This window comes from Ornithorhynchus anatinus, chromosome 3, assembly GCF_004115215.2.
Source record: "Ornithorhynchus anatinus isolate Pmale09 chromosome 3, mOrnAna1.pri.v4, whole genome shotgun sequence".
Classification (NCBI taxonomy): Eukaryota; Metazoa; Chordata; class Mammalia; order Monotremata; family Ornithorhynchidae; genus Ornithorhynchus; species Ornithorhynchus anatinus.
The window spans coordinates 86558582-86574839 of NC_041730.1; the positions used below are offsets into that span (position 1 = coordinate 86558582).

The 16258-nt window shown below is 52.9% G+C and overlaps 1 protein-coding gene across 1 annotated transcript in view; it reads right to left on the minus strand.

The window, feature by feature from the left end:
* Positions 1-16258, minus strand: part of ADAMTS14 (ADAM metallopeptidase with thrombospondin type 1 motif 14) — a 70228-nt gene that overhangs the window by 12797 nt on the left and 41173 nt on the right. Inside the window, exons 5-12 of the mRNA XM_029059322.2 lie at positions 13175-13258; positions 11014-11170; positions 5492-5597; positions 2349-2492; positions 1848-1980; positions 1591-1704; positions 820-968; positions 431-606 (exon numbers count right to left, since the gene is read on the minus strand). Coding sequence (XP_028915155.1) covers positions 431-606; positions 820-968; positions 1591-1704; positions 1848-1980; positions 2349-2492; positions 5492-5597; positions 11014-11170; positions 13175-13258 — 1063 coding nt within the window. The remainder of the gene's footprint in view (positions 1-430; positions 607-819; positions 969-1590; positions 1705-1847; positions 1981-2348; positions 2493-5491; positions 5598-11013; positions 11171-13174; positions 13259-16258) is intronic.

Genomic DNA, 16258 nt, shown 5'->3' on the forward strand with positions numbered 1-16258 from the left:
GCCCAGAGTGCTTGAGGATGGTTCCAGGTGGGAGTGTCTCGGGGTGCCGTGGGGACTGCAGTGGCTCGGGGTGTGGTGAGTGTGGTTCTAGGAGGGAGTATCTTGGGGTGCAGTGGGAGCAGTAGTGGCTCAGAGTACAGTGAGGGTGGGTTGGGGGAGGCAGCTTGGGGTGCGATGAGGGTGAGTCCGGGAATACGGTGGGAGTTGTAGCGACTCAGGGTGCACTGAGGGTCATTTGGGGTTGAAGCAGCTCAGGGCGGTGGGGGCCGGCCAAGTATCCGCTTCCGACCCCACCTTCCCCACTTCCATCCCATCATGGACACTCTGTCCACAGAACGGCCTGGAGAGCTTTTGAAACTCCAGCATTCCTGGTTTTAACACCAGAGGAGTCGGTCCGCCCCTGTTGCTGCCTGCAGTGAGGGCCACTCACCGTCCTCATGCTCAAAGGGAAGCCAGGAGTGCTTGGCACCTTCATGGGTGAAGTAGGGGTTGCGTTTGGCACACTGCTGTGCACGGAAATCTTCGTAGGGCCCGGGACACTCCTCGCTGTTACAGATCTGGTAGTCATACGTGGCCCCTGGGCACTGGCGTCCCCCATACGCTGGTCTGGGAAAGGCACGGAGGGGAAGGGGGTGAGTTGTCGGGGTGCTGCCTCTCCGTGGCTCAGATCCCATGACACCTCCCGGTCCCCCTCCCCTCAAACTGGCTTCTCACCCCCACCCGCTCGTACCTGCCTCTCCCCGCCAACCAGACTGTGGCCCCCGTCCCCCGGGGTCTGAGCCCAGCTGAGTGCCCGCCCTGCAGGAAAGCCAGACTCACGGAGGGTTGTTGCAGCTGCGACTGCGAGAGCGCACCCCTCCCCCACATGTCCTGGAGCAGGAGCCAAACTTGGTCCAGGACCCCCAGCTGCCATCCTGGCCGTATGGAGGTTCCGACGTCTTCCAGATGCAGTGGCCCTTAAAGCACCACTGCGGGCAAGGAGAGGGCAGGGCCGGCCATCACTGGTATGGCAGGCTCCCCATCTCCCACAAAGGGCCCCAAGGGAACCATGGGGAGCCCCTCCCTGTCTCCCTGGTTGGGGTCAGGAGAGCTGTGAGAGCTGGGAGTTTGAGACCTTAAGGCAGTAGAGAACACAGTCTAAACCTCCCCACATTGTTTTTCTGGAGGAAAAGTGGCTAAACTATTCTGCCAGGGGAAGCTCCTTTGGAGGGAAATAGGCAGGGCTTAAGATCTGGGAAACACTCCTTGGTTAACAGTTGTCCATCATCATCATTAATGGTATTTACTGAGCACTTACCAAGTGCAGAGCGTACTAAACGCTTGGGGAACCGTATAACAGACACATTCTCTGCTCACAAGCTTACAGTCTAGAGGGAAAGAACTCTGCAAACACAGTCTCTCTCTCTCTCTCACAGTCCCCCCCCTCACCTGGGGACTCACCGACCCACATAGCCCACCTTTTTCCAAACCCACCTGCTCTTACAACAATTCTCTGAAGATGTGCAAAGAATACGACTGACTGACTGACTGAATCCTCCAACTGTCCATCCCACAGCCCACCCCATCTGATGCCACCACCACCGCGGGTACCTTGCCAGCCGCGCACTCGGTGCCATCCAGTGGGGGCCCTTTCTTGGTCTTGCAGAAATAAGGGTTGTCAGGGTGGCTGCACCACAGCTGTTTGCAAGGGTCAAAGGTCCTGAACTGGAAATCAAGCGAGGCCTGGCCTGGGTTCCCTTGTCTGGCTGGAAGCAGCCCCCACCACCCCCACTCCTTCCCGTCCGGCCCAGAGATCCCAACCAGCTGTGGCCTGGGAGGTTGCTGGGGGCGGGGGGCGGGTGACTCACGGCTGTGCAGGTCTTGTAGCCCACCCCGAAGTCAAAGCGGCACTGTTCATCCATGGAGTAATCTCTGCCCGGCAGCTCAGGCAGACGGGGCCACTGGGGCTCGAAGGGGTCATCCAGCAGGCAGTTGTAGGAGCTGCGGAGACAGTGGGTGGGGAGGGCAGACTGGCTACAGTCCTGCAGCTCCCCGCAGCTCCCGGCTTCTCTCCCCACAGCGCGGGCTGCCACTGCCGGGGCCCAACAAGGAAGCAGCTTTGTCGATGTGATGAATTGGGAGCCAACCCAGCTCAATCTGGTTGGTCCTAGCAGTGTGAGCAGAGTGTGAGCACTCCGAATTTGAATCCTGCCCCAGAGCCCCCTTAGGTGGGATGGTAAAGTTGGTGGTGCTGGTGGAGATGAAGGTGGAGGAGGTGAATGGGGACTAGAGGCCAGGATTGGGGGGGGATCTCCTGGAGGGGAAGGGGTCTGGGTGGGGTCCCACAGGTGCCCAGAGCCCCAACGTACCGAATGTATCTATTGAGCTCCTGCTTGCTACACCGGGACCAGTGGTAGCGATGGAACGCGGCCTGCACCAGCGGTGCCATGATGCTGCCCATGGTGGTCTCGTCGGCGCAGTGGTTCCCCTGGCCGTCATGCTCCATGCCCAACCTGCATGAGATGCCCCGGAACCCGGTTTTCCAGTGGGACCCCTCCCCCTACACCCAAAGCAGGTGGGGATGGAAGGGAGTGGGCATCTGGTGGGGCAACACATAAGTCCCGGCTCCATTCTTGACCGCTGATGTGAGGCTGACTCCCTATAATCCCTCTGTTTCCCTACAGAAACAGAGAGAAAGCTATCTGCCTGACTAGCTGGGAAGATCCTCGAGGGCAAGGATTGTGGCTACTGATTCTCTTGTGCTGTTCCAAGTGCTGAGTAGAGTACTCTGCATACAATATCAATCAATCAATCAGTCAATCAATTTTGTAAACTATATGCAGAGCACTGAATTAAGCATTTGGGGAATATACCACCACAGAACTTACAGCCTAGAGGGGGAGACAGGCATTAATATAAATAAACAAATACATAAGTGCTGTGGGGCTGAGGTATGGGTGAATAAAGACAGCAAAGCAGAGCAGAAGGGAGTGGGAGAAGAGGAACTGAGGGCTTAGTCAGGGAAGAACACTTGGAGAAGATGGGCCTTCAATAAGGCTTTGAAGGTGGGGAGAGTAATTATCAGTCGGATATGAGAAGAGGAAGGATGTTCCAGGCCAGAGACAGGATTTGGGCAAGAGATTGGCAACAAGATAAACGAGATTGAGGTACAGTGAGTAAGCTGGCACCAGAGAAGCGAAGTGTGAGGTCTGTGTTGGAGTAGGAGAGGACTGAGCTGAGGTAGGAGGGGGCAAGGTGATTGAGGGCTTTAAAGCTTATGGTAGGGAGTTACTGTTTGATTTGGAGGTGGATGGGCAACCATTGGAGGTACTTGAGGAGTGGGGAAATATGGACTGACATTTTTGTAGAAAAATGATCTGGGCAGCAGAGTGAAGTATGGACTGGAGTGGGGAGAGACAGCAACAGGGAGGACAGAAAGGAGGCTCATTCAGTAATCAAGGCGGGATAGGATAATTGCTTGGATTAACATGGTAGCAGTTTGGATGGAGAGGAAAGGGTGGATTTTAGTGCTATTGTGAAAGCTGAACAGACACGATTTAGTAACAGATTGAATATGTGAGTTGAATAAAAGAGATGACTGAAAGGTAACGCTAAAGTTATGGACTTGTGAGACAGGGAGGATGTTGGGTAAATCAGGGAGATGGAAGGTTTGGGTGGGAAGAAGAGGAGTTCTGTTTTAGACATGTTAAATTTGAGGTGTGGTCAGGATATCCAAGTAGAGATGTCTTGAAGGCAGGAGGAAATGCAGACTGCAGAGAGGTAGAGAGATCAGTACGGTGCTTGGTAAATACCTCTGATTGACTTAATGGATTGATTCAGAGGGAGTGAAAACAAAGCTGCAAAGGTCTTGTGGCTGTGCTACCAATCAGGAGATGGACTGTCTTCCCTAGGGAAGGGCAGGCAGGGCAGGCCCATAAGCCTGGGGCCTTTTCCCCACTGCAGGAGAGGAACTCACAGCACTAGGTTGACTTGGCCCAGGAACTGATGGCTCTAGAAAATGGGAATTGGGGGAGGGCTTTGGGGTACACCTAACACACAGGGTTTTTATCCTGAGCCCTATCTTAGGGGGTCTGGGAGGGGACTGCCCCAGATATAAAAGCCCCTAGCCTCAATCTCTGCAGGTCTGGGATAAGGGTCCCCTTTACACAGTTCAAAGTGAGCTCCAGAGCACTGCATCACCAGGAAGTCTCCACGAGGAAACACACTGCCCTTCACCATGCCCTCTGCTTCCCAGCCCTGACCACTTCACACCTCTGAGTTGGGGACCTAGGAGGCAGCCTAAGACATATGCTTGGGGCCACCCAGAACTTCCACTGCTAGCCCACTAGTCGCTGCTGGGGTCACCCGACTGAGGACACGTGGAAAAACAAAGATCTCAGAGCCATGTCCACTAGCTCTAACCCACTCCCCGGAGCGCTCAATATACTGCTCTATACACAGTAAGCTCTCAATAAGAACTACTGATGGAAGGATTCCCAGGCCAGCTGGGTGGAGAGCAGATGCTGCCCCTCATCCTTCCCAATCTTGTCACGTGTACTCTGCGCCCTGCCACCGGCTGCCCCCAGCCTGGACCGTGCTCCCATGGGGGATATTCCCTGTCTCAGGCTGGACATAGGGGAACAGAACAGATGCTGAGCAGAGGATAAAGGTGCTCAGCACCAAAAGCTTCTGGCCTTGGTTTCACTTTATGGAAGACTGGTTGGGGTTGGGCAGGGGGCCAAGTGAAATGGGCTGGCATTCCCACCTGGGAGGTACTTGAAACCCTGGACTCCCCAGACCCATCACTCTCTCCCCAACTCTCCTTACCCCCTGCTCTGGAGTCTCGCTGCTGATCTCTTTGGGCTTGAACTCCGCTCCCTCCCATCTCCCTCTTGAGCCTGGGTCTGACCAAGGAAACAGGGTGCAATGTGCTTTGTCAGGGTCTGGTGAGGAGGGCATGGGGGGAGGATGGAGGGAGGGGTGGTTGACGCCAGACCCACTGGAAGTATAAAGCAGGGAACAGCTGTGCTCACTTTCCCCCAGACCCTTGGACTGGATGCCACACACCAATATTTATAAATACCCAGAGGGCTGGGAGGGCCACAGCAAATATGGGAAAGGAGAGCAAGCTGTGAACCCTTCTGATGGGCTACATGGGAAAGACCCTGCAGACCAGTCTGGGGAGCGAGGGAGGGAGGGAGGGAGGGAAAAAAGGAGGGAGGGGAGAGGTGCATTCATGGGGTCCTTTCCTGGTCCAGAAAACAGTTTCAAGTGCTTAGGGGTGGGGCGGCCTAAAGTATGGAAGGCCCAAACTCTGCTCCCGGGAGGCCGAGGGGGCCGGCCCTGAAAGCTACTCCATGCACCCCAGTCCAGGACTGGGGGTTGAGCTGGGAAACTGCGTTCTCACGAGTCCACATCACTGAGCATGGGGTGGGTATAGGGCATCCTGCCCACAGCCACCCAGCCACAGTGAAACGCCTCCCCCGGCCCGAGACCCGGGCCCACCACTTACACGTGGCCGGTTTCGTGGGCCACCACAAAGGCCGAGGAGAAGCCATCCTCGTGATTGAGGGTGCAGCTGCGCAGGGGGTGGCACATGCCCGTCACGGGGGCGTATCCTGCCACACGGACACAGAGACAGACAGAGAACATGGAGAGGTCATCCAAAGGTCAGCTTGAAAGTAAAAAGCTAAGAGATACAAGCTACAAACCAGAACTGGTCATTCCAAGCACACCTCCCATCCAGTCCATTCCTGGGTCTGCCAGTAATAATAATAATATTTGTTAAGCGCTTACTATGTGCCAAGCACTGTTCTAAGCACTGGAGTAGATACAAGGTAATCAGGTTGTCCCATGTGGGGCTCAGTCTTAAACCCCATTTTACAGATGAGGTAACTGAGGCACAGAAGTGAAGGTCACACAGCAGACAAGTAGCAGAGCAGGCATTAGAACTCACATTCTCTGACTCCCAAGCCTGTGCTCTTGCCACTAGGCCAAGCTGCTTCTCTGTGCTACAGTACCTGGGCACCTCTGACCCCCAAAACAGGCAGAACCTAAGACCTTGGGAGAAACCAGTGTCTAGAAATAAACACTCTATCAGAGCTCTGCTGTGTCCTCCCACAACCCTTCCCACACTGACATGCCTTGGAGGGAGCAGCCTGGGGCCATTTTTTTAAAAATGGTATTTGTAAAGCATTTACTATTTGCCTGGCCCAGTACTAAACACGGGGGTAGACACAGGATAATCACCCTGGACACAGTCCCTGTCCTACATATGGCTCACCATCTCAATCCCCATTTTACAGATGATGTAATTGAGGCACAGAGAAGGTAAGTGGCTTGCCCAAGGTCACACAGCAGACAAGTGATGGAGCCAGAATTACAACCCAGGTCTTTCTGACTCCCAGGCCCATGCTCTATCCACTAATAATAATAATAATAATGTTGGTATTTGTTAAGCGCCTACTATGTGCCGAGCACTGTTCTAAGCGCTGGGGTAGACATAGGGGAATCAGGTTGTCCCACGTGGGGCTCACAGTCTTAATCCCCATTTTACAGATGAGGGAACAGGCACAGAGAAGTTAAGTGACTTGCCCACAGTCACACAGCCGACAAGTGGCTCCTGTTGCATATTTGCAGGTCCCAACTGCAATCAGGAGGCCCCAAGCACCACAGACACGGCAGGGGAGGGAGAGGAGGGCAAAGCCAGCAACATATTGGTAGCCAGCCTCTTTGCCCAGTCCCACATCCCTGCCACCTGCCTCTTAATAATAATAATAATAATAATGTTGGTATTTGTTAAGCGCTTACTATGTGCCGAACACTGTTCTAAGCGCTGGGGTAGACACAGGGGAATCAGGTGGTCCCACATGGGGCTCACAGTCTTCATCCCCATTTTACAAATGAGGTAACTGAGGCACTGAGAAGTGAAGTGACTTGCCCAAAGTCACACAGCTGACAAGTGGCCGAGCCAGGATTCGAACCCATGACCTCTGACTCCAAAGCCCGTGCTCCTTCCACTGAGCCACGCCGCTTCTCTATAGTGCTTCGTTCAGTGCTCTGCACATAGTAAGTGCTCAGTAAATACGACTGATTGACTGATTGACTGGCCTGGTACTGCATCCCACTGTTATCTGGGGTCCCTGCTCCTGAATCCTGCCTCCCCTTCCCACCATAGTTCCCCCAGCCGCCCCTCTCCCCGCCCTTCCCCCCTCCAGCCCTCCACTCAAAATATGTCCTTCCTCTGAGAAACCCTCCGCACCCAGCCCAGCCCAGTCCTCAGGACAATATGCTAATTGACATTTATGTACATAAAGTAGAAGTCTCCCTGAATCCCCCCAGGAGCTCTCTCTGGTTGATCTGGTTGGTTCAGATTCAGCTCCCAGACTGCAATGGACTGGGCCTCAGGAGGGGCAGGGGCAGAATCTGGACATGTCACCCTCCTCCTCAAAAATCTCCAGTGGTTGATACCTCCGTATAAAACAAAAACTCATCATTGGCTTTAAAGAACTCCATCACCTTGCCCCCTTCTACCTCACCTCGCTTCTCTTCTACAACCCAGTCAGCACACTTCGCTCCTCTCATGCTAACCTTCTCACTGTGTCCCGATATTGCCTGTCTCACCGGTGAGCCCTGGCATATGTCTTGCTTTGGGTCTGGAACGCCCTACCTCCTCAGATCTGACAGAAAATTACTCTCTCCTCTTTCAAAGCCTTATAGAAGGCACATCTCCTCCAAGAGGCCTTCCCAGATTAAGCCCTACTTTTCCTCACCTCCCACTCCTTTCTGAGTCTCCCTGACTCGCTCCCTTTGCTTCCCCCTCCCACCCCACCACCAGCCCACAGCACTTACGTATATATCTATAATTACATTTTATTTATTTGTATTGATGTCCATCTCCCCACCTCAAGACTCATCATGGGCAGGGAATGTCACTGTTTATTGTTGTATTGTGCTTTCCCAAGTGCTCTGCACACAATAAGCAAGGAGCAGCACGGCTTAGTGAGAAGCAGCACGGCTTAGTGGAAAGAGGCCGGGCTTGGGAGTCAGAGGAGGTTCTAATCCTGGCTCTGCCACTTGTCCACTGTGTGACCTTGGGCAAGCCACTTAACTTCTCTGTGCCTCAGTGACCTCATCTGTAAAATGGGGATTATGACTGTGAGCCCCCTGTGGGACAACCTGATTACTTTGTATCTACCCCAGCTCTTAGAAGAGTGCTTGGCAAATAGAAAGTGCTTAACAAATGCCATAATTATTATGATTATTATTAAATATGATTGAATGAATGAATAAATGAATGAATGGAGCTGAGGCCAAGGAAAGGGGCCAGAAGGAAGACTTAGGGGGATAGGGGAGGCAGGGGGAATTAAGGGGAGAGAAGAGTGGCAGAGTTGGCTGTGGAGAGAGTGTTATGTAGGAGAGGGGGCTGGGACAGAGGCAAGGTCAGCTGTGGCAGGACCAGAGGCAGGACCAGGGATGGGGGCAAGCCATCCCAGGCTTGTCTGGGGGCAGATTGGGAGCACTGGGGGCATCTTCTCCATCAGCACTCAATTGATCTGAGTCTGCAGGGCTGGGGCTCCCTGCTCACTGTCATGTTGGGGCCCTGGAGGAAGGGGCTTCCCCATCTCCTGCTTCCAGTGAACCTCCCCCAAGGCGGGGGGTCCTGGGCAGGTAGTGGGGATGGGGGAATGTCTGTGGGAGCTGGCAGCCCATCCACAGATGACCAGGGCACAGGAAGCTTTACAAGGGAGGAAGGCTCACCTGGGTCCGGGCCAAGCCCTGGACTCAAACTTGGAGCTTATCCTGCCCTCTGGCAGGGGCACTGGTTTCCACACATATCAGCGGGCATGAGCATACACACACACACACACACACACATGCACTCACTCCTCTCTCTCTCTCTCCCCCCCCCTCTCCGGGGCCTGGAGGAAGAGGCTTCCTAGCCATTCCTGGAGGAGCAGGAAAGGGAGCAGATGGGATCTTTCTCCTGAGGCTCCGCCCCTGCTTCCCCCACCCCCCATATCCAGCTGTTCTGGTCAAGGCAAGTAAGAATAGTCACTGGGCCAAGAAGGGCCGGCTCTACCCGGCCTCCTGGGCCACACTCCAGAATCCCAGCTGCTGGGTCCCCTGCTGCTGAGCTACCACTACCCAGTACAGACTGAGCCTACTGTATGGAATGCACTCTCCTAAGCAACCACAGTGTATAGAGCATTGTACTGAGTACCCGTTGTGTAGAGTACTGTACTGAGGACATGCAGTTTGCAGAGCACTCTATTTAGCACTTAGTGTGCAGAGTACTATACTGAGCACCGTTTCAGAACACTGTACTGAGCACCAGCAGTTTGTAGAGAGCTATACTGAGCACCCGCAGTGTGTGGAGTATTAGGCTGAGCACCCACTATATGCAGAGTGCTGTACTGAATACCCGCAGTGTGTAGGGTGCTGAACCCAACTCCTCTTGGGTTCAGAGAACTGTACTGAGGACCTAGAATGAGCAGAGCTCTAAACTGAGCAAATACTGTATGCAGTGCTGTACTGAACATCTACTGAGTGCAGAGTGTTGAACTCAGCACCTACAGTGCAGAGACTGCTCTGCTGAGCACTTACTATGCTCCCACTGTGGGCAGGATGCTGGATTGAGCCCAGCAGGTGCTAACACACTGTTGATAGGACTGCACTGTTGGGCACATAATGCAAGGAGCCAGGTTGTCCAGGTTCTCCTCTGAGCTCCAAGGGCTGATTTGCCAAGTCCCAGGGCCCTCCCCTGTACCTTCTCCCCTTGTTTCTCCATTGGCCACCACCATGGTCCATCATATGGGGCAGTTTCCCCAATCAACCCATGGCGATTTCTCTGGCATACTCATTCCAAGAAGCCAGCCGCCGCTGCTCTAGGATGGTGCCATCCCATTCCTGAGGAAATACTGAAAGAAGCAAGAGGAGTTGGGGAAGTCGGTTTCTGGCTGTGGGGGCAGGGGAGGGGAAAGAAGGGCGGAGAGGCCACTGCTTTCTCCACTGCTTTTGGGTTGGGCTGGTCTCCCAGCCTGGCCTGTCCCAAGTCCCCCACCAGACTTCAAGTGGGTATGTCTGGTCTGCTTGCTCTCTGGGGCCTGCCTGGCCCTCCCAAGCCTTTCCCAACTGCTCCCCTCAATCAGTCAATCAATCAGTTAATCGTATTTATTGAGTGCTTACTAAGTGTGCAGGGCATTGTACTAAGCGTTTGGGAGCGCCCAACACAACAGAATTAACAGACATTCCCTGCCCATAATAAGCTTACAGTTTAGGGGCGAAATAGGCATTAATATGATGAAAGTCATTTATTATAGATAATTTAAAGATATGTACATGTGCTGTGCGGTTGGGGATGGGACGAATATCAAGTGTCCAAAAGTCAGAGTGAAGCGCATAGACGATGTAGGAGGGAGAGTGAGCTGGGGAAAAGAGGGCTTAATCGGGAAAGGTCTCTTGGAGGAGATGTGACCTTAACTCTCTGTGCTCTGAAGGTGGAGGGAGTGGTGGTCTGATGTATATGGAGCGGGCAGGCTAGAGGGATGAGGCGGGAAAGAGATTGGCTGCGAGGTAGACAAGATCGGGGCACATTTAGTAAGCTGGTGCTAGAGGAGCAGAGTGTGCAATTAATGAGGTGCCGTGGGCTGGGGAGAGCTGATTGAGCGCTTTAAAAATGAATGGTGAGGAGTTTCTGTCTGCCGCAGAAGTGGTTGGGCAGCCACTGGATGTTCTAGAGGAGTGGGAAGACATGAACTGATGTTTTTATTGATAAATGATTCATGCAGCAGAGTGAAGTATGGATTGGAGTGGGGAGAGGCAGGAGGCAATAGTGAAGGCAAGCTCCTGGAAGGTCCTCCCCGTTGCTCACAAAGAAAAGCTTGGCATCTCTGGACAGGCACGGCTCAAGGACCCGGGTCGGGGTGTGTGGAAAACCACTTCCCCTTGGGCGCCTAGTTCCTCTCTCCCTGTGGTTCCCGTCCAGCTGTCCAGCCAGGCAGTGGACACACCTGACCCTGGGGAATACAGTACCTTGCATACCTGCAGGCCCAAAGTCCTGGCGGGTGAGGAAGACAGCGTGGTCGTGGTGCTCGGCGTGACTGGGGTCCGGGCGCTGCTGGGCGTGGGCCCAGCGACACACCTGCTCCAGGCTCCGGGATGGGCTCCCGCGCTCAATCAGGCTCATAGACTGCAGGGGGCAGGGTGGAAGGGGAGAAACAGAGGAGGGGAAAGAGGAGGAAAGGGGGGAAGGGGGAGGAGGCCCAATATTGGCGGGAAGGGCCAGTGACCGCACTTCGCTTCTAGGGCTGAGGTTTCTACAAAAGTGCAGGCCGACCCCACAGGCTGCCCCCTTGATTGATTTAATCTGAGGGGAGAGCGATGGATCAGGCGGGAACAAATGAGAGTCTGGAAGCCTGAGTCCAATCCGGCTCTGTGGGTCCTCCTGGGTGCCCTTGGGGGAGTCACTAACCTCTCTGGGCCTCAGTTTCCCCACCTGCACTACAGAGATAACCACTCATCCTCTCTTCCCCGCCCAGCTCCCTGCCCATCTAAGGACATGACAAGGCTGTGGAAAGAGAGGAAGCAGCTTCTCCCAGCTCCCCGGGCAGACAGGGTGCCAGCCGCAGCAGGCAGACGCAGCTTCTGGATGAAATCCCCAAGATAGTATGGCTCCACTGTTGCCTGTGGCCAGAGCTCCCTCAGGGCACCCAGGCAGTGGAGGGTCTGAGCTGCCACTACCTGCTTATTGCCCTGGCATGGGGAGGGGGGCAGGAGCCCACGGTCTTTGCCCCAGCCTCTCCCGACCTGGACCACAGAGAGGATGCTGCAGGCTTAGGGCAGCAGCCCAACCAAACCGGTGCCTGTGGCCAGGGAAGGGGTTTGCCGCTCCCGCCGGCGGCAGCGGGGTGGCATACACAGTAATCCCTACATCTATAGTTAACAGTGGTTAACCAGACCAGACCTGAGGGCCGAGTGGCCCGTCCCCTCAACCCCCAACACAGACAAACACACATAGCTGTCCCGGAGCTCCAGCCACTGGGCTGGGGGCTAGCCCCACTCACACAGACATAGAAGCACTGTGTGGGGAGGGCAGGGTTGCCGTTTGGCCCCTGCATATAGAGACAAAGCTGCCAGCCTAGGAATTTCAGTGAATTGCAGACCAGCGGGGGAAGTGCTCAAAGGGGCTCTTTGTGGCTTTGGGCGCGGGTGGGGCTGGAGGAAGAAGACAGGAAGGGTGCTCCTGCTAATGTCTGGGGGACTGGGTTGAGGAGTATGAAAGGCTGAAACTACCCCTACGTATATACCCACTGCTCTGATGAACAGAACAGTCACAGATTCTGTCTTTTCCACTGTTCTTGCCTATCCTTTATGGCAATGGTTTCAGCAATCCAATCCACGAACAGTGGGGATAAAAATAACAGTGAAAATGATAGTAATAATAATGCTAATAGTAATGACAATACTAATACATTTGGACACTGTCATTTCCCAAAACCCTTTCCTACTGACTATCTCTTTTGGCCTTAGAACCTTAAGAGGGGCTGGTATAACTGTTCCCATTTTAACAGATGAGCAAACTGATGCCCAGAGAAGTGTTGCAACTTACTTAAGGTCACCCAGCACTGTCAGAGACTGTGCGAAAACCAGAATATGGGGATCTGACTTCTCTTTCTCTCTTTGCTAGGCAATGCTACCTCTACACTGTGAGACAACAATCAAGCACTTGGGAGGGTCAGAGTGGTGGACCCACAATTCAGAAATTGCCTTCTCTCTAGTCCCTTTGACCCCTGTTTCCCAGGATCCTAAAAATAACCGTGGCACCTCCACCCCCTCCTCACTGAGGAGTGAGGGAGGCCAGCTTCCCTCTTTTTGAAATAAGCTCTTATCACAGTGCTCTGCACACTTTTAGTGCTCAATAAACACCACTGATTGATTGATTGAAATTGTTACTTGCCCGCAGCCTCATTTCTTTCAGGCTCATTCTAATGGATTTCAGGGCCGGCTACTGAAGACCCGAGTTCACTCTTCCAGCTGGCTGAGCAGGCGTGGGAGCGGTCCTCCAGCCCCACCCTGGTTCAGCCTCGGGACAAATGGACTCTGAGGATTTTCATATACAGAGGGGAGTCTTCTCCCTCCCTTAACTCGGACCCTCCCCAGGGTCCCTCGTGCCCTCTCGGCTGATGACCCGTACCTGTCTGTAGCCCACCATGATCATACGGACCAGAGCGATGTTGATGTGAACTCCCAGGGACTCATCGTGATAAATCTCATCCACCTGGCCGGGTGAGATGGAGAGGCAGAGATAGAGACAGAGAAAGAAAGAGAGAATGCACATTAAAGACAAGTAATATAATGATGAATGACGTAAAGCATTGGGTGCCTGTGGCTTCATACACCTCTTGCTGAGAGCCAAGCCTCAAGACTGTAAGCTCATTATGGGCTGGGAATGTGCCCCTTTAATGTTATATTGTACTCTCCCCAGCACTTAGTACAGTGCTTTGTCTAAGTGTTCAATAAATACACATAAATAAATGAATAAGTTTAATGAATGAATGAAAATAGCACCAGCAGGAGCCTAGGCATCTCCCAAGCTTCTCTTGGCCCGAACCAGACAAACTGATAATAGTAATAATAATGATTGTGGAATTTGTTAAGCACTTACTCTATTCCAGGCACTGTACTAAGTGCTGGGATAGATTCGAGTAAGCCCAGTTTGAACACAGTCCCTGTCCCACATAGGATAGTCTTAATCCTCATTTTATAGATAGGGTAATTGAGGACTGGAGAAGTGAACTGACTTTCCCAAGGTCACACAGCAGACAAGTGCTAGAGCTGGGATTAGAACCCAGGTCCTGCAGACTCCCAGGCCTGTGCTCTTTTCAATAGGCCATGGTGCTTTTCAGGCAGCTGTTCTCCCAACTGCAATCCCCCAGGTTCTGTGATGGGCCCACTCAGCAGCCCTGCTCTGTGGTCCTTCTGGGCCAGGGCTTCTGAAACCCCCCATATCCCTGGGACCAGGTCTGCTGCTCTCTCTACCCTTGAAAGTGCCCCCTTCCCCAACTCCCCCAGAAGCCACCCATCCCCTTGGCACCCTTGGCACAGGGGGTATGGCAGCTTCTCTCACCAATCGCTTGCCCAAAGTCACACAGCTGATAAGTGTCGGAGCAGAATTAGAACCCTCGACCTCGGACTCCTAAGCCCCTGCTCTTCCCACTAAGCCATGCTGCTTCTCTGAGAGGAGATGGGGGATCTTTTGGGAGGAGGGAGGGATTGGAGAGGAACAGGGGAGATTTTAAGGACATCACGGCTGACGATTTCAATTGTGTCAATAAAGTACATGGCAAGGTCACTGAGGCAAGAGATGGGAGGAATGGGAGAATGGGGGTTTGAAGGAACTAAAAGTCTGAAACAGCTGAGAGTCAGTGAGGATGTAGACGTATTGTTGCCGAGCAGTTGAGAGGGCAGAAGTTAAGGTAGGTGAGGATGAGCTTGAGATGGAGGAGGTTGGCCTGGTGTCTAAATTTCTGCCAGCAGCACTCTGCTGCTCAAGCACGGAGTAGAGAAAGTGGACTGTGGAGGTGATTCAGGGTTCCAGATTAGTGGTACAAGATTGGCAGAGGGTCAGGGCAGTGAGGGAGTTGAGTTCAGTGGAGAGGACAGCTTTGAGGATGTGGATCTGTGCCTGAAGAGAAGGTAGGGTGGGTACATAGATCAAATCGGAACTGACAGCTTTTGGAAATTATAGGGGATAAAAATAGCGGAGGTCTCTGTGGAGGAATTGGACAGATTTACAGGGAAGGGGTGAGTGGGAGAGAAGGCATTTCAGGAAGTTGTGGTCAGAGAGTGGAATTTCAGAGTTGGTGAGGTTGGAGATTGTACAGATTGATGATATCAAGCCTGTGTCCAAGTTGAAGAGTGGGTGAGGAGGGATGGAGCAGGAGGTCAGTGGAGTTGAGTGATAGGAAGCATGCAGCAGAAAGGTCACTGGGAGCAAGTCACCAGGGATCAATGGAGGGATGGAAAAAGAGAGAAGGAGTGTGAAAAAGGGATCAAAATAGATCAGAAAGTTAAGGTGGAGTCTGAGGGGCAGTAGGTGACCATGGCTAGTAACTGGAGTGGGTGACAGAGGCAGATTATATAGCCTTCAAAGGAGGGGAAAGAGGGATGGGGGAGGTGGGGTTTAGTGTGGGAAAAGAAGACACTAAAATACATGACAGGCTAAATTGCACATTCTTCATTATCATTATCATCAGCCTAATAACCAGAACTAATTACCAGAGCAGAGTACTGAACTAAGTGATGGTGAGCCCCATATTTGTCTGATTTGACTGTCTCTTGTCCACCTCAGTGTTTAGCACAGTGACTGGCACATATTAAGCATTTAAAATCCCCCACAACTTTGACTATTATTGAAAGTCTTGAGAAAGTATGGTGGCAGGGGAAACACAAACAGGAAGTGTCTTAAACGTGGACACTTGGGCAAAGGCCCATTTGGCTTGAGAATGGAAATTGGTGTTTCCTCTCCATTTCTCAGAGCCGACCCCTGCTTCCCCCGCCTCTTCCCCGGTTCCTGGACAGCAGAGGTCACATCCTCCTAGGATGGGAAGCAGGGCCCAGATGCAAGAGACCCTGGGGTTGGAACTGAAGGACCGGGACAGAGGCTTGATCAGGTACCCCAAGGACACCTGCCTGCTGTGTCATCCTGGGCGAGTACTCAACTTTCCTGTGCCTCAGTTTCCTTATCAATAAAACGAGGTGTCTGTTCTACCTACTAATTAGACTATGGGTCCCCATGGGACAAGGACTGGTATGTCCTACCTGATCATCTCGAACCGAATCCAGTCCTTATTATTACTATTATTGTAATATTATTATAATATTTGTTAAGCTCTTACTATGTGCTAAGCACTATATTAAGTGTTGGAATAGCTACAAGATGAGCAGATCCCACATGGGGCTCACAGTTTAAGTAGGAGGGACAACAGGTAATTCATTCAGTGGTATTTATTGAGCTTTTACTGTGTGCAGACCAGAGTACTAAGTGCTCGAAAAGGACAATTCAGCAACAGAGACAATCCCTGCCCCAAATGGGCTCACAGTCTAGAAGATGAATCCTCATTTTGCAGATGAGAGGACTGAGGCAGAGAAGTTAATTAACTTGCCCAAGGACCCACGGCAGGCAAGTGGCAGAACCAGGATTAGAATTCACATCCTCTGATTCTCAGGCCCATACTCTTTCCATTAGGCAACACTGTGCTCACATTGTGCTCAGTGT